The 17,947-nt window shown below is 38.5% G+C and overlaps 1 protein-coding gene across 2 annotated transcripts in view; it reads left to right on the top strand.

Moving 5' to 3' along the window:
- Positions 1–2,777: 2,777 nt before the first annotated feature.
- Positions 2,778–17,947, top strand: part of Ca-beta (Calcium channel protein beta subunit) — a 328,761-nt gene continuing 313,591 nt past the window's right edge. The window contains exons 1-2 of one of the 2 annotated variants that reach the window (XM_019054128.2): positions 2,778–2,909; positions 5,796–6,043. In XM_019054128.2, the coding sequence (XP_018909673.1) occupies positions 5,993–6,043 (51 nt within the window). In that variant the 5' untranslated portion in view covers positions 2,778–2,909; positions 5,796–5,992. Of the gene's footprint in view, positions 3,374–5,795; positions 6,044–17,947 lie in introns of both variants that reach the window. The other variant, XM_019054127.2, reaches the window with a different exon arrangement.

Here is a 17,947-nt window from a genome sequence, read left to right on the forward strand (position 1 = left end):
ATAGTAACAATGCGAATAATGTAAAAATGACTGCGTTTTCAAATAGGTGTAGTAATAGTGTAGAGCAATGTAGCATTAGCATCTCTTGTTTTTTTTATCAATACTTCATTTTATTTTCATGTAAATAAATTAAAATTTTCACCGTATGTAACGTGCGTTATTTTAGGGTGTTACTACCTGAAAATTATAAAAATTAAATTATTTAAAGGTCCATTGCTGTTGGCGTTTGTAATACTACGTCTGTGCCGCCCATCTTTCAGTTGTATCGAGTGCATGCAGGCAACACCTATGAGGCTTTTCTCGCTGTGCATAGGCCTACGGTTTGAGGCCTTCAGACCTAAACATCTTTTGACGCTACTCTTTATAAAAGCTTTGGCATCAGATACGCCTGCACTAGATATATCTGCATCTGAAAAGCGGAACTGAGAGAGTGGTGGCCAATGAAACATGCAACAATCCCTTTAGTTCACAGAATCATCGATTTGGAAGGAGCCCACCGGCCAACAAAACCACCTGCCAAAAGCAAGCTTTTCATATAAGTATACTCGGCCCCTAGGAAATTTAACCGAATGTGAAACACAGGTCTTATGTCCTGTAGCTCGTCAGAAAACTTACATTAATTTTGTCATTGCGCCGTCATTTCCCGAGGTATGCTACAAAATATCATGCGTGCAGCGACATTTATCTATTCGTGAAAAGTCGTGTCGGTTGTCTAAATTGCACTATTCCCTCATGAAATTGCGTCGAACCTTAACGACCTATTCTAGTCCCGAAAACTGTCATAGTTGGCTCTGAGCTTGTCTGATGGAGGCTTACAAGGGATGAAAGGGGGGTGGGCATTTTTTTTTAAAAAAAATTATGTTTTCAAAACAAATTGTTTTTGTCAGCTATTTTTCTGACCTCCTCTGATATTTTCTGCAAAATTCGGGGGAGAGGGATCAAGCTAGTTTTAGGTAATTCAAAAAGGAGATTGGGAGTTCGTTTTATGGATTCTTACGAGAGGGTAGGGGTTCAAAAAGTCTGACGCCCTACATAAAACTTGATAGTTTTTGTAGAGAATTCTGTAATACATTCAAAGAAAAATCCATATACATACATATAAAGCTGCTTTTATCGCGCTCTCTGGCGCTCTGCGACACCTTGCCGCCAAAGTCCCCCATATGCCCAAAGCCCTTCACAGAGTTGGCACACCCTCATTTCTTCTAAAAACCCCTGTCGCCACCCTTACACTGGGCGTCCTCTTCGTCTCCTCCTAGGAGGAACCCAATCAAGCATCTTCTTCGGCAGCCTTTCGTCTAAAAAAATCCATATAAATTCTTTAAAAAATTCGATTTTTAAGCAGAAATTTGGCAGCTGTTGGATGCTCATAAGGCATTTTTCTTTAGCGAGGCAGTGTGAGGAAACGAGTCGAAATGGACAGATTTTTCGAAATAGGAACCAGAATATTAAGCTCCGACGAAGAGCAATGACTATTCTCCCGTATTTGGGCAAACGGGTACAGTCATTGCAAGGTTCATCTAACTCCTCAGCACCTGGGCCAAACGCCTCGTCTCTCTGTCTCTCTCTCGCTCCCCCGACTCCCGATCCCTCTCTCTCGCCCTCATTCGTACCTGCAGATCAATTAATACGCGCAAAGCTGAGAAAAATACCGAAGTGGCCGGTCACATAACTCTGGGTAGCCCTAGAATTATTCGACCGAAAATTCAATTAAATTCGATGAGTTTTTGTCGAGATCGGAGTAACGAACTTGGCCGGGCGATCAACCCCCCTCCGGCCCGCGCGCATCATGCCGCACCGCAACAACGCTCCTGATAGATATTTCTGGTCCGGTCTTTTAATTTATTTCAAGAATACCGTACTTATGTATTAACCCAAGGCGGAGGAGGAGAAACTGGTTCGGCGGAAGGAAAAAATTTGGCCCGTTTAAAAATTGTATCACTCGTATTCAAATTTTTCTCCATGTTCATTGCTTTATTTCGTTTTGGACGCAGTTTTTCAACGTGCTTCTTCTACTCCTCCGTTTTTCAATGAGCATACCTTGGATACAATATATTTTAGAGGCTCAGCTCTAACAATCTGAGCAATGTGATCGAATGAGGTTAACGTTCAAGTTCGGAGGTCAATGCTGTTTTTTTGCCTAATATTAAGTGATGAGCAACTGGTTGAGCATGAAATTGAGCCTGCTGCAAACTTCTACTAGAGCAAGAATAGGAGTTGTTTCTTACAGAAAATGGAGTCAAAAATCACGATGAGCGCATCGGCATATTCTAGAATGCACTCCTAACTGCACAATTTGCGTAAGGGATGTGCGTTTTTTTTAAGCTTCCCGCTTCGAAAACGATACCACGGAACAGGTGAACATTTCGTTTAAGGAGTAGTTGCTAAAAGGCACCTTTTTAAAATAAATATATTTTACTACTACTAAGACTGCTACTACTACTACTACTCCTCTCTTTTTCTTTGTTTTTATCCTCTTTTTTCAATGCATCCCAATAATTTTTCTAACTTAAAAATTTGTTGTCTTTTTCAAAAATTTGAACATGGTTTTTTGACCTTCTTTCTCTTCCATTTTCTCCCTTTTCCCTATTTCCCTCCTCTTCTTTTTCTTTTTCTTCTTCTCTTTCTTCTTCTTCTACTTCTCCTTCTTCTTCTTCAATGCATCCCTGGATAATTTTCCCGGCGATTAATCTACCCCACTCCCCCACTGGAGACCCGATCCTGCCCGGACCGCAAGGTTGGAGAGGAGGAGTTAGGGTCTAAAAATAGCGAGATGCAGGGATGCAGGGATGCTGAATGCATTCAGCGTGACCTTTACTCGCGCCCGCCGGTCGATACCCACCGAGGACGCCCGACGCATCGCGGAAACGCCCGATCGCCGCAGATACCCCAGGTGATCCGCGACTCCCGAGGTAAGTCCCTTAATTATTCCATCCTCCCCGGTAAAAGTTGAGCCTCAAAATTAAAAATAAGAGCCGCACCCTCAAAACCCCTCGCACTTCCTCGTTGACTGGCATAAAATATCTCGATGTCATCCCGACCTCGCCCGATCCAGGTCGGAAAATCGTCGTAACCTCTGTTCCCTCACTCCGCGATCGGTAGGCAAAACGCGTCCCAAATCACGAATTTCGCGGCCTAGTGGTTATTCTATCCCTTTAACGTGCGCGTTGAAAGTAATCGAACAAGTGTTTCGGGATTGCATAGTGCAAAACAATACGACAACCGATACAATCGGGTTGAAATGATTCGATTCGAGTGGTTCGATTATATCGATTCGTTATCGGCTGAATTACTTAATAAAATTTCGGGATTGCATAGTCATATTTAAGTGTTTCGTATCTCAAAGTTCCACATCTGCAGTGCTTTAGTGATCCAGGTCAGTTTTAATTCGGTCGCTTTTGAGCTTCTGATCTGCAGTTTTAAATGGAGGGTGTTTTGGAAAGAGCTACCTGTTGCGCCCCTGGAGACAGCTGCTTTTCGCGTCAGTGTCTTCCGGCTCAGCTCTTTTCCCGCTCTTGCTTTGAACCTGCACCGAGCCAAAAAAAACTGTAAATTTTAACAGTTAAATTGCAGCTTCAGTGATATCTGGTTGCTAATTTAATTTTTACTGTGAACCTTCTACAATCTGCATACAATTTGGCTCAATAACATTAAATAATACCTCCCTTTGAGTCCTTCCTCCACGATTCATTATTCCCTTTTTTATGTGTCATTTTTAGATTTCAAAGATTTAATGTCATTTTTCGATGTGTTTCGATATGAACCTCGCACAATTCGTTGTTTCTGCAAAGTCAGATGCTTTACACGCCCAAAATTCTCGACTAATAGAATTCGACCCCCCCCCCCCCCGCCATTAAACGGATTTACCGACGTTTAAATGTATCCCCCACGATTTTAGTGAGAACGTTATTTTCCGTTGCCACAAGAATAGCTTCGCATGATTATTCGGGATCAGGTACTCAATTACTCAGGTAACAATAATTAGCGAGGAAAGAAAGCGATTGCCATGTTAAATAGGATTCTTTAGGATCAGAATATCTCCAAAGAAAAAAGATATTGATTTATAACACCATAATTAAAAGCATTCTGAAGGTATGGCCCATGAAAGATCGTACGCAAAAGATTCTTAAGGCAACTGAGATGGATTTCTGGCGAAGATCAGCCGGATCCTCGAGAAGGGATTACGTTAGGAACGAAAGAGTGCGTGAAATCATGAACGCTAGGCAGAACATCGTGCATGAAATTATGACCAAACAGCTTGTCTGGTATGGTCATGTTCAACGAATGGCGGATGACAGATTGCCTGAGAAGGTACTAGATTGGGTTCCTCCTGGGAAGAGACGTAAGGGACGTCCAGCAAAATCGTAGATAGGTGGCATTCAAGATGAAATTACAAGATGCCATTTACCAGATGACCTCTGGGTCGATAGACAAGAATGGCGATCAAGTGTCGCAGAGCGCCCGGGCGCGCTGTAAAAGCGACTTCTATGTATGTGTGTGCAATAATCCTTACACAGGTTAGCTATATTGGACCATTCCTTTGAAGTATATCCTGAAAATTGGAGAGATCGAAGTATTCATTGCATGATTTGATGCTACCGGAGTCGTCCGAACGAAAAGAATAAAATCAACGTGCGCTTGGGTCGTAAATGATATCATATTTTATGCTTTCTTGTCTCCTTTAAATAAGTGTTTTTCCTTTTGGGGCTTGGTTGATGCGGAATTGTGGCTCCTGGGGGGTAAGTTTGCGTTCTGGAGCGTTTCATTCTTGATCATTCGAAGGACCATAATAATGCTCAAAGAGATTTTGACACGCAATTCTAGCGTGCTGAGAAAGAGCGCTGAATGGACATTCGAATGTTGCCAAATGGATGTATTTCTATCAAATGGAACTATGTGCATTGTGACGTGAACCCTGTAATGCATATATTCTCATGGGTCTCAGGGCTCATGTCTTAATGCACATAGTTCCGTTTCATAGAAATACGTCCAAATGTTCTCTAGGAGAGTATTTATTTCTGAGAAAATTTATGAATATTCTTCATTAAATTTTCACATGCACCAGATCAGATTTCAAAGAGAATTCTTTAAACTGTGCAGTAATAAAAAAAAAAAGAAAAAATCGAAAGTTTTATTTTAGAGATGCCATTTTAAATTAGAGGAACTTTGGCAAAGTTTGGTGGCAACGTATGGTGTTCTTCTTTGGTACGTCAGAATTGGACGAAAAGCAATTCGCAGCGAGTGATCTCAAAATCTGCTGAAACCCAAGAGGGCTACAATGCACTGCAATTTCGAATCCGGAAAAATTCCTTCGTTTAATACGTACTTTAGATGCTGTTTTGTAATGAGAATTCATCGTTTTGTAATACTCAATTCTTTGGAAATGTCACTTCAAAATTTAAAATTTCTCGCAGAGTAGATTTACATCAATGACAGTTGCCTGGGCAATTTAGAGAGCACCAAAAAGAAGAGTTTCTAAACTTATGGTGTACTTTTCTATGGTGACACTTTTTTTCATAAATAAAAAGTGAGAAGAGATCATACAACGTCTAATGAAGTTAGGCTAATTCTGTTTAATTTCCTCCAATTTTCTCCTGGATAAATGGACTTCATTTTGCCATTCGGAACTGTGACAATTTCTTGTTCATACATAAAACCACCTATCTACATTGAGGAACTAATGACAAATATGGTTTATGTATAATGAGCTAGAAATCGCAGTTCCTAATCGCAAAAGGTGGGCTAAATCTAAAAGGAGTTCGAATACACACGAACTAATTGCTCTCATTTTTGCACAGATTTTTCGCGTTGGGACCAAATGAAAATCGATAAACGGCGAGTTTACGTCCACTCGATAACATCCCGACTCCAGATCGCCCGGAAGACACCATCGTCAGTGAAGGGCGGGACTCGAACCCGGATCCCTAGTCGTTGAGGCGAGACAACAGTGGGTACCGCGTCATGGGTGTCGGTGTCGATTTAAATCGGTGACGTCATGACACACCTCGCATCGAATTTCGACGAGTTGGAGGAACCTTTGACGCAGGTAAATTGCATAGCTTGAACTTGCACGCTTTAATCTACCGCTTTAATTTTTTTTTTTTTTTTTTTTTTTTTTTTGGTGCGAGTTGCGCTTTTGTTTATTGTTTTTGGAAAAGTCAGAAAAATCTGCACTGATAATGTGCTGTTTACACGTTGAAGACAAGTCGAATCAATACTTCGCTCGTGGATCGAGTCAAATCAGACTCCAACTTGGATACGACTGGTAATTGGAAGTGTACTACCGTGGCCGGATTTATATTTTTAGCACCGTAGGCTAAACTGCTGTTGGCGCCTTAAAAGTAGGCATTCGGGGGGGGGGGGGGGTTGGAGTCCCACACCTCCTTTCAGAAAAGGAGGATCATAGGTTTGAAAAACACCGGGGAAAATGTTTCAAATCCACCTCTAAAATCATGATTTTAAAAGTTGTTGAAATAATTGCGAAAATATTGACCCCGGAAAAAACTGGAAAATAAAAAGTTATGGAAGACACGAAGAATAATTTTTTGATACATGGGCACCGGCGTTTTTGAGTGTGGTCTCAAAAATTTTCCCCGCACCAGATTGTGGCGCCCTCAGATTATGGCCTTATTGCAAATCTGGCCCTGAGTGCTTTACGCTTTCTCAAATCAGTGCGCCTTCAAATATTTGATAGGCAAGTTGAGCGTCTTTGGAGCAGTTATAGTTGCTTTTACCAATTTGAGCAAGTTTTCCATTCTATCAGGAGGAGGACGTGAAGTTAAGCGTATTGAAGCCGCAACAAGCAAAGAGAATCAGCGTTCATTTTAGAAAAACAAAAGGCATATTTTCTCCCGTTAAGGCATTAAATAAATATTTTGTATTAAGCCCTTTGGAAGAATAACTTCAAACCTCGGTTTTAGGCTCCAAATTGATGAGATTCGTTTTTTTTTAGTTGAGCACGACTCATTCAATCTCTTATAAATTAGATTTACAGTAATTCTACACCGGAAGTGACAAAATTCGATGTATCGAATATTTTTCGTTTAAACGTGAGTGCGAATTTTGGCCCAAAATGGAAAAAATAGGGCAGGAGCACATTTTGACACTTGAATTTTCTCAAATAAAAACCACGTCTAAGCCAAATATAACATAATCATCAACGTTGAGTTAGCTTAGTCACATCAAACAGTAAATTCTACGTCCAGTTACATTAAGCTATTCCGCTTGTGATTTCTCGGAATAACACTAAAATGCGCTTTCTCCACTGTTTCTCTTCGTTTTATCAAAACGTTGAAACAAAAATCGTCCGATAAATCGATGTTTGTTTGCTTCGAATATAAAATCCCTTAAAGGTTAATTATTGATATTGGACAACTTAAAAATGATGGACAGGCTTTGTCTTTTAAGCTGAATTATAAGCCAACTGCACGTTCCGCTATTGAGAAAAATAAAGGCCGGATAATTGTATCTGCATTTTGACTCAAGTCTCAGCGATTGTCATACAAAATACCCACATAATTTTGGATAGAAAATTATATTTTATCGTTGCCCAAATAACTTCAATGGCCGAGGCCGAAAAAAGTGAAGACCGGTGTGGTGTCAAGAGCTTACATGTTGACGGATTACTTTTTTGAATTGATCGTAAATTCGGAAGAAACCATAGAACTGGCGGGGGAAACCTTGGCAGTACAGGTAAATGCTCCTGCTTACTCGTCATTTTCTGAAACAAAATCCATCACGTAACATTTCCAGGCTCCTCAGTTGGTCTAATTATTCACTCTGAAGCAGAAAAATTACAGATGACGAAAATTGAATGGATTTTATTCGTAAGCCGAAGCTTCTGATAAGCTCATTGGTTCCTGTGGTGATTGATAATAGAAGTTAGAACAGAACAATCCGATTTGTAAAAAAAAGCACGTGTGTAAAGGATCTCTGTGACATTACAGAGTTTCTCAGTTATCAAAATTTCCTCCAATTTCCTTTGTCAGTAGAATTTGTAAAAACCATTGTAAACTCAGCTCATCGAGAACTTGTGCCACTTGGTTTATCGCAAAATGTGTCCAGTGCATTCCTTCATGTAAATTGTACTTTGAAAACCAATATTGCGTATAATGAGATTATTGAGTGGTAAATCATTATGAAAATAATTGAAAAATAAACGTTTCAACGCAAACCGGAGGTCTCCACCAATTCACCAATGACCGAGAGACGTGCAATTTTGAGCCAAACGTTTGTTTTATATACTTATTCCAACACTCACAATATGCGGCTACTATTGGAAAAACATTTTTTGGACCTCTTGCTTTCTCCGAGGGTAGACTCAAAAATGTTCACCACCACAATAGAGAGTTTCTTTAAGATCAGAGACATTATTAAAGTTTCATTCTCTTTCTTTTAGTTCAAAAGTTTAGAGGTATGGAGGAACTCTATATGGCTTTCTAACGTAGCAATTTGACAAAAAATGTAGATTAACCGCACCAATAACGCCGCACATTGGAACGAGTCTTTGGGAGAAGTCAGACATGAAATTTTTGACGAAATTCGTAACAAAATTACGTATATCTCATCATAATTTTAATTTTAAGGGGTGCTTTTTATAGAAAATTATACGAGCAAACCAATGAATCTACTTTTAAATGATCTACATTTCATATTAATAAAGATATAGTCTTTTTAAGTTTTTAAATCATGCCCGACCTCTCCCATTGACTCGATCCACTGTGCGCCGACTCTGTGTTGATTTACGCCAAAGCAAAAGGATATTTTACGAGAAAAATGCAACGCATGATGGCGTTTGAGCAGCGGCGGCCAATTAAAGAACGATATCGCCGGAAAAGAAAAGGACCACATTCTCAGGCGAGGGTATTAACGTTGCATGAGTGGTGGAATTGTTAAAAATTCGCTAAGTACTCAGGGCATCAAACCGGCGTCCCATGACAAGCTCAAAAAGGGCAAGCCCAAAAAATAAGTCGACAGTAAAATTACTCAGATAAGAGCAACGGAGGTAGTATACATTTTCGACGAAACGGCGATCTGATCGCTTTTCTGCATCTACAATCAGCATGTGGTTTTTGTCCAATTTCATTTTTGCAACACCAAAGTTGTCTCCATTTTATTACCCTCGAAAACGCTCGGCGATTTTATGTTTTTCGTTTCATTCCAGTGTCGTTCGGTCGCCTCTTCATCAACCGGACTCGAGAGACAATATTCTGGGTTTCTAATTTAAAGTAAGAATTAATCGAGTTTAGCAGAAAAGGAACCAAGTTTTTTTTCCTTCGGGAAAAGGGTTTGCTTGTTGTAGAGTTTCTATTTTATTTCTCACGAGTTTGTTTAACTATAGATATTTCAAATTGTAAAAACTACTGCATGATATGCACATTTCCGGAAAATAGTTAAGGTAAATTTATGCTCGATAAAGAAAAATCGCGACTTTCTGTTAATTTCATTTTTGAAAGACAACACGCTATTTTTTTAGAGTTTGAATTTACTGTTTATAATGAAAACTGCGAACGCGTATGTCTCCTTTACGAGTTATTTCTGGTAGTTTTTAATATATCTCACGTATTTTGCGTGACATCATGACATCATGGAATACTGAATTCCTTACCTTGTCTCATGGTAGCAGCGATTCATGAAAGTTAACAATACTGTTTTTTCTCCATTTAAATGCATGTAGGACAATCGATTCTTTGCGAGGTAGCTTGCCTCGTCTGACATCGATATTTTTTTATGGATTTAAATGAAAGGAAACCACTTGCGAATTCACCATTGTCTTGCGGTTCATTATTAGAAGCCTCCAAAAGCTTCACGAGGAGACTTTAAAATGTAGTTTGGCAATACAGTGACAACGGTACCAGTGTTCTTGTGAGTGGGGAGAGAGGGTTGCGGATGTATGCTGGAACTTTACTGAGAACGACAACTTTGGATAAAAATGAGTGGCGGTATTTATGGAAGAATCGCAGACACATTTTTATTTAAATGAGGCTCAATAAACGATGCATATTTTTTTTTTTTTTGACGTTCGAGTTTCTTGCCCCTTATTAAAACTCAAAGAGTCGGTCATAGACTGTTTATAGTGTTCGGTATTTTTAGTCTATTTTTTTTTCTTATGGACGTGTGTGCGTAATGCCCGGTTGTATAGAGATGACCATTCTTGAATGCATGATTTAGCGAATAGAGATAGATTGATTTTGTGGCAACGTAATTCGGCATGAGGCCGTTCAATTCTGCCTCTCGTAAAAAGTACGGCAAAACGATCAATACAATATCAGAAAGTTTATTTGTGGGTAAAACCATGAAATATCGATGACTTAAGTCCGAAACCACGTATCTTAATTATCATGTATCAAAATATTGCATTCGATTCGTCAAATCCAACGGTTCAATTTTGCGCTTGCATGCCTTCAGCCTCAGAAAAAGGTTTGCAAAATATACATTTCTTAGAAATTAATAGCTGAAATTTGCCTTTAGACGCAATGGATATAATTTTTTTAAAAAAATGGAATATTAAACCACAATTCTAGCTAGAAGTTTTTGACTTATCTATATGTTTGAATACCTCCACTGTAGGCCTACCTAAATATCTTGGTCAAGTGATGTATACCGCGCAAATCACTTACCCAAAATCACCTATTTTGATGAACTTAATCGGATGTCACTAATTAGATCCATCTGCACTCACACTGTCAGAGGAAGCACATCGTTTTCCAATTGTTTCTAATTGTCTCTTCTTTTCTTTGCTGTCGAAAAATATGTTTACTTTCTAAAGTTTTTCATTTTATTCCCAACGGGCAGCAGTAAGTACGTGCGTAATCGCTCGATTCTACACGTTGTCATTTAATCTCTAAATTGACTGAGCCTCAACATCGTAATTAAGATATTAATGGTAAATTAATTACTCTTTTCTGCCTCAAAAAATTCTTGTCTATATTCCGAATTCCAGATTTAATAGCTATATCGCCTGAATCAAGCCTTGATGAAAATGTTACGAAAAATATCGAATCGACTCTTCGGAAACATGTTTCATGGAGATATCAGGCTAAAAAGCTTACTTACATTGCGGCGTTACAAAGTTTCATTGACATTTTTTTATCTGTTAAGAATGATTTATTCTTTTTTTATTACAATAAAGGTTTTAACAGAAAAAGTTCACTGAAATTTTCGATGTAGAAAATTCTCACGTTACCAAATTAAAAGGGAATTTGTTGCGCTGAACGTTGACACTTTGCAACGCAACTGAGCTTATTTGGTTTTTATCTTTTCATTCATTCATGAAATATTTTTTTAAACGATTGAAAATGGTGAGTGCACTCTATGTTTTATTTAGTTATTTATTTTTTTCAACCAGTCCAAATTCATTCGTTCAAGCACGTTTATGTCATTTATTAATCTGACGATTGGAAACGGAGACTAGTGAGAAACAAAATTAATTTCAAGGACATAAATACAAAAAAAAGTTTCAACTTGTTTCCCTGATCTCCTTAGATCAAGAGTAGAAAGCGCAGCGATAGATATAATATTGATGACCAACGTGCGAAATCATGTATCTCCATTTGCGACGTTGCAGACTTCCTGACCCTGATTATTGTATCCTTGGAAAACTGTAATTTTTTGAAAACTTTCTTGATTTTTCCTCTCCGTTGGCAGAACATTCTGTATTTATTTCAAGCTATGAAGTTGGCCTGTTTCTCGTCGAAAAAATAAAATATAAGCAGACATTTTGAAACAACACTGCAATGGAGATAAGGGATTTCGCAAGTTAGTCGTGGATATGGATATTTTGCTTACATTGGGCATTTTAAGATTGTCCATAATCAGTTTTCTGATGGCTCAGGGGCTAGGGAATGGTATTTTATTCGAAAAACAGGTAGACTGGTAAAATCTCATTTCAACAGGAATCTTACTTTTGAATGTTTTTGATGATAATATTGTGATTTTGATCGGGATAATTTGACTAGAACTTAAAATTTTCACTCTACCTAAGCAAACTTTCGACGGTTTGTGTTAATGTTTTCCAATTCTCAAATAGACCTGCCATGGTTCTTCTAAATCGAGTTGAAACAGCTCGTAATGGGGGGTCGTATGAAAGTGACAAAAAACTTCAAGGCGCCCCGGTGCATCCATAAATAAATAATCGTCAGCTGTTCCCAATGATAGGCTAAAAATTACACTTTTAGAAATCCAATGTTCATTACCAACCCAAAGCCTCACTAATTTGAGCCTCGATTCAATTCATCTTCTGCTTATTACCGCCCACACAAATAGTGCCTGTAGCAAACTTTAATTGGTGTGCTGCAGCTCTGAGGAAGTACAGATGGCTCAGGGCATAAGCAAAACTTAAATTCAAGCTGGGATTTCCTGTGTCCGACAAGGACTGGGTGGAAAAGTTCGAGTTTAATTAAAAATTACATCTCCGTCCAATTGGGTACCGAATGGTAAGTGGATGTATCAAAAAATATGATGTCGCAATGACGAATACAAATTGCTAGGTTGCCCCCTTGGCTAACACGTGGCCCGCACTGCCGTGCTAAGGAGGAACGCCGTATGAACCTTCAGGCGTTGCCAAATTCCCATTCATAAAACACGAATATTCTGGTAAACTTATGAATATTTTTCTTCCAATTTTTCAGACGATGTTGTTTGAAATTTCACCAGAAGTTCCGGAAAATTTCAAGGAAAAATATTCATAATTTTCATCAAAAATAAACATTTTATCGAAGGAAATTTGGCAACTCTCGAATTTTCATACGGCGTTCTTCCTTAGTACGGCAGTACAGTGGATCGGTTTGTGGCAAAAGTAGAATCAAGGACGTAATTTGAAAATCTAAAAACAGCTCATATTGAGACGGGTACTGAGAGAGGAAGAATAAGATAAAAATAATGGGAATGAGATACAGAAAGAGAAGATGAAAATGAGGAAGAGGAGTGCGAAGAGGGAGAAGAAAGAGAAAAAGAGAAGAGAAGAGAAGTGAAGAGAAGAAGAAGGAGAAGAAAAAATAAGAAGAGCGAGAAGAAAGAGAGAAACGGAAAAGGAAAAAGAAAGGAATTAGGAAGAGGAAGGAAAAGAGGAAGAAGGAATCTCTAAGAAATCAAATTGAATATACATGCAAAAAGTGCGGGAAATTTCAGCACCCCCATGGTTGGCGCCCTACGCGAGTCCCAACTTTTTGTGCCCTTAGTGATTAGCCTGTGAAGGGTCCTATTTTAGACCACCCGCAAAGCAAAGTTATTGCCTCGTGTCTCTTTTCCCAAGCTATCTGATTCATTCAGACGCCCTTGTGGTTTCGCGCCTTTGCTTTCCGTCTCTAGCTTTAGGCTTTATTTTGTAGTTAGACCGTCAATCGACGTGGGCGTGCTTCGCCACAAACACGAGGAAGGTATGCAAGCAGGAGCACTAAAGGTATTATGTAAATTGAGCTCAAAAAGTTTCCTAGATCGTTTTAAAAATCCTAGCTCAATACGTTGATTCATTTACATTTTTAGTGCGATCCGACGCGTACGAAGAGAAGTTGGATATTCCGCTTGATTTCATTTTTTCTAGCAATTATATTTCAATGCCGCAAAACCTGTTTACTTTTTTCTCACCGCATTTTTTGTCTCTTTGAAGTCGAGAAAAAAATAACGGCGATAGTTAAGGTCAACATAGTTCTTGAAAACATCAATACATTACTGGTAAAAAGTCGTCATAGGCGTGTGGGGAAACATGTCGAATAATCATATTACAGCGATGAACGCTGAAACAGAATCTAGGCCTGACTCCGTGCATTTTAAAACTGATGTTAGTGCTGGACATTTCTGGATCATAAAATAGAGGAATAATTTGTTATTTATTTATGGGATTTTACTTCACAGGGATTTTGTAAATCTAATTTTGTTATAATTCTGTGAATGTTTTGTGACCTTTTAAGTTTAGGTTAGGTTAGGTTTTACCAATGCTCCGCATGATCATAATGATGATTTGAGGGGCTTGGAAGACAAAGCGCATATGTGCAGTTTTTGCTATTACGAGAAATACGTGTTTGAAGTTTCTGAGTTACATGGATCCTTATTGCAGAGAGAGAGTTCAAACTTACTTTTTGATGTTTAAAAATTGGAATTTGCGAGCGAATTTCTCACAGAATTTGCATTATGACTAGTTTTAATTGAAATTCATTAATATTTCAATTTTTTCAAAAACAGCACTTAAACGCCTTGTCCTCCAAGCCCCTCATTTGTTTTACAATAGGAAAAACAAAGCCGCTTATATGGACTTTGCCGTAAAAAAATTTGACAATGCGTGAACGAAGCTCATCCATTGCCGTAAATCCGTAATAACAGACTAAGCTCGGCTATTGTTTTTTCCCTAAAAGTCCGTCAGAGCTTAGACTATATGGCGCATGGCTCACTTCCTCAGTATCGGGACGCACAATGGACAATGTACCGATGGTAATAATGATAGTATTTTCCTCCTTTCTTTTTTCTCTGGGGCTAACCACGCATCTGATATGGAGACTGTAGTTTCAAACTCATAGTTACCCACTCTCTAAAACCTATTATAGCGTTTTCTCCACCACGCAGTCTCCCGGCATTTTTCGACGAAAGCTCCTCTCTGCGTGGGAGCACGATCATACCTATTCAGCACAAGTTTCACGGATCTTTCAATCTTGGAACGTTATGTTTTCATGAGATATGATTGACGCTCCGCAGCCCGTGACAAGATATATAATTTTTAAAAAAAATTAAAAAGCGGGTAACAAAGCTAAAATTTCACGGAGGAAATCATAACGTTTCGGCTGAAAACTCAGCCTTCTTCAGTCGAATAAAGTAGTGAAAAGAAAAATGGTAAAAATCTGAAATAGTACCTGGCTGTACATTTCAAGGCGAGAATGTTGTTATGAAAGGTACAGCCAGGTACTATTTTAGATTTTTACCATTTTTCTTTTTACTATTTTATCCAACTGAAGAAGGCCGAGTTTTCAGCAGAAACGTTTTGGTTTTATTCGTGAAATTTTAGCCTGTTACCCGATTTTTAAATTTTTTTTTATTGTTATGTTTTCACTGGCATCACTAAACATTCAGTTTTGAGATAAAAATAAGAGGCAAGTGGGGCCACACATTGCTACTTAACTTCCAATTACACTGGAATTTTCTTCGCGATTTTTTAAACATTTTGATCCCTTGACTCCTTGGTTTCTATACGGTTAGTATGTACAGATTTTCACGTTATGTAAAAAAAATCAACGAAGGATCCTCAACACCGCATATTTGACAGGTCAGTTCTGTAGTGGTAGGCAACGAAGATGCTCTCTCCAGAAAATTTACAGGAAATGGCCGATTGTTACCAGAATTTTCTCTTTCGCCCAACAGAGAAGTTGTTCAGTTGTCCATCTATCCAAAAATGCACCGTTCTCGGTAATTTTGAAACTTAGTCAGTGGGATTTCACTTCAATGCAAAAATTGATTCTACTACTAACTATCAAAATAAATATTGTTTAAATCGACGATGTTTTTTTATTCCGTGTTTGGAACGTACTTTTTTCCTCTTCTCTTTTTTCAAAGATAGCGAATAGTCTGCACTGTGAATGAAGTCTTCCTACACTACACTCACACCCTCTCAGAGGCAGGCGTGGCGTGCTTTGCGATACATATCGATTGATGCGCCATTTAAACCTGTGGAAAAGGATCGATATACATGGTGTTCGCAACGAATTCCTTAATAATCGATTCTCAACTATGGCTTCAAATGGGAAACGATCGATAGTGGATCATTCACTCCACGCTACTGCACCCTCTGTCCTCTTCGTTAACTCTTCTTTTTCCTCAAGCAGTAATTGCAAGACGCAAGGCCTGAAATTCTCACACAAAGACTCAAAATCACTAAATAAAAATCAATATTCCAAGTTCACAAAACGAATTAAATATATTTCACTTGCGAATCGCCCTCCGATGAAATCATAGTTAATAAAACCAGGAATGCCGTCCCTTGCTCAATTTCATCGATGGTCACTTGCATTCCGCAGAGGCGCGATCCGGGGGGGGGGGGGGGGCGAATTTATTGCGAAATCACAAATCGCGTCCTCCGGTGCGAATGGATGAGGGGCGTCATAAAACAAGTATGAATATTGTCGAGTTTGTCGAAGTTGTTGGGCGTAAGGAGGAGATTTACCGGGTCGATGAATTTCAGATCTTTCGCGTTAAAGAAAAACGCTGTTAGAGTCTTTGAATGCTGCCAAATTTCACTGCATAAAATGCGAATTTTCTGAAAAACTTTAGAATATTGCCCTTCCAATTTTGCAGATGACGCGTGTCGCAATTCAATATAACGCATTTGCAAATTTTCAGGGAAAACATTCATAATTTTTGTCAAATCTAAACATTTCATGTAGAGAAAAATTGGCAACGTTCGAACGTTTCATGCGACGTTTTTCTTCATGCAGCATGGCAGGGATCAAGATAGGCGGGAAATTCTGGAAACGACAAGCACATAAAATTGGATCAAGCAAGCTCGTAAAATTTGCCGAAAAGCATCCGATGAATTCGAAAGAAACTGTAGTGTAATCGCAAAGGCTGAGAGGAGGTTGTAGAAGAGAAAAAAGTTCCTTATCAGTGTTAAAGAATGATAATAAGTTACACTAGTGGCTGGTAGAAGGGATTATCTGATTCCTCGTTTCCCATATACGCAGGAGCGTCACTCTATGCTAAGGTTGTAAAATTTACTCAATCAACTCAAGATTTTACAAGTCGATGACTATGTGCGAATATTGTCGAAGATTTCTCCGTAAATTTTCAGTCAGAAACTCTCAGTAGTCCCTAAAAAAATTACAATTTACGAGGAGAAATTTCGCAATGTTGAAATGCAGTTCCTCTATCGTCTGATAAACGAGGACTTTAGAAAGAGTACTCTGTTTATGTTACCACACAATTTCCAATCTCTTCAAGTTTCCTTTTTTATAAAAATGCAAGTGTTCAGGCGCAAGATTGTCTAATAAAGTAATGCATATGAATGCTGAAAGAATAACATTAAAATCATTAGTTAAATTACAATATTTACATAACTTTTTTTTAAAAAATCTTTTTAAAAATGAAAATACTCACTTTAAAGATTTTTCTTGTGTCAAAATATCGAAAATATTGACATTTTCATTTCAGCTATACAAATTTCCATTATAACGACGAGTTGGATGCAAATTTGAAAAGTGCGAAAACCTTGCGTTCAAGTCACCACTGCTCGCACATGTTTAAGACGACAACAACTTGCTGACGAAATACCGCAACAGCTATGGCTGCGAAAGCAAGTGTCACGATTGCAATTTCTCAAAATTTCCGTTTAAATCTTTTTTAATTTTTCTTTTTAATAGTTCATACATTTTTATTCGGAATTTTTAGTGAATATACTTAAAAAGAGCAAAAAAAATGCATGAATTTTTTTAAAATGACGACAATGAGACACTCCTCACGAAGAAATAAACTTAAGTTTTACGGATTTTCGGTTAAATAAGAAAACCAAAGTTTCTGGTCCAGGTGAAGTTACAATGATTTTACAAACCGAGGTTCGGAGATAGCCAAAGCGTTCAGTCAAAAATTCAAGTATTATCGCATGCAGTCTCAGACACCTATCCGGCAAAATTCATGTGCCTGGACGAGATTTTAACCATTGTTAATAACCCATCGTGTTTACACTCGCGATTTCTTCGCGTAGATGAAGATCTTGGGTTGAATTCGTGCTCCCGATTGCTATATGCGCGTGGAGTGTCGGCTGTGTTGGGTATTGCTATTGCGAAGGGGTTTAACGGAACGACTCCTCTAATGAAATATTCACCTGTGCCGTAGTATCGTTTTTGAAGCGAGAAGCTCAATAAACGCAAATTTCTTACGCAAATTATGAAGTTAGGACTGCATATGAAACTTTGCCAATGCGCTCATCGTGAGTTTTGAGAAATTTACTGATAGAAACAACTCTTATTTTTGCTCT

Source organism: Bemisia tabaci, chromosome 1 (assembly GCF_918797505.1).
Source record: "Bemisia tabaci chromosome 1, PGI_BMITA_v3".
NCBI lineage: Eukaryota > Metazoa > Arthropoda > Insecta > Hemiptera > Aleyrodidae > Bemisia > Bemisia tabaci.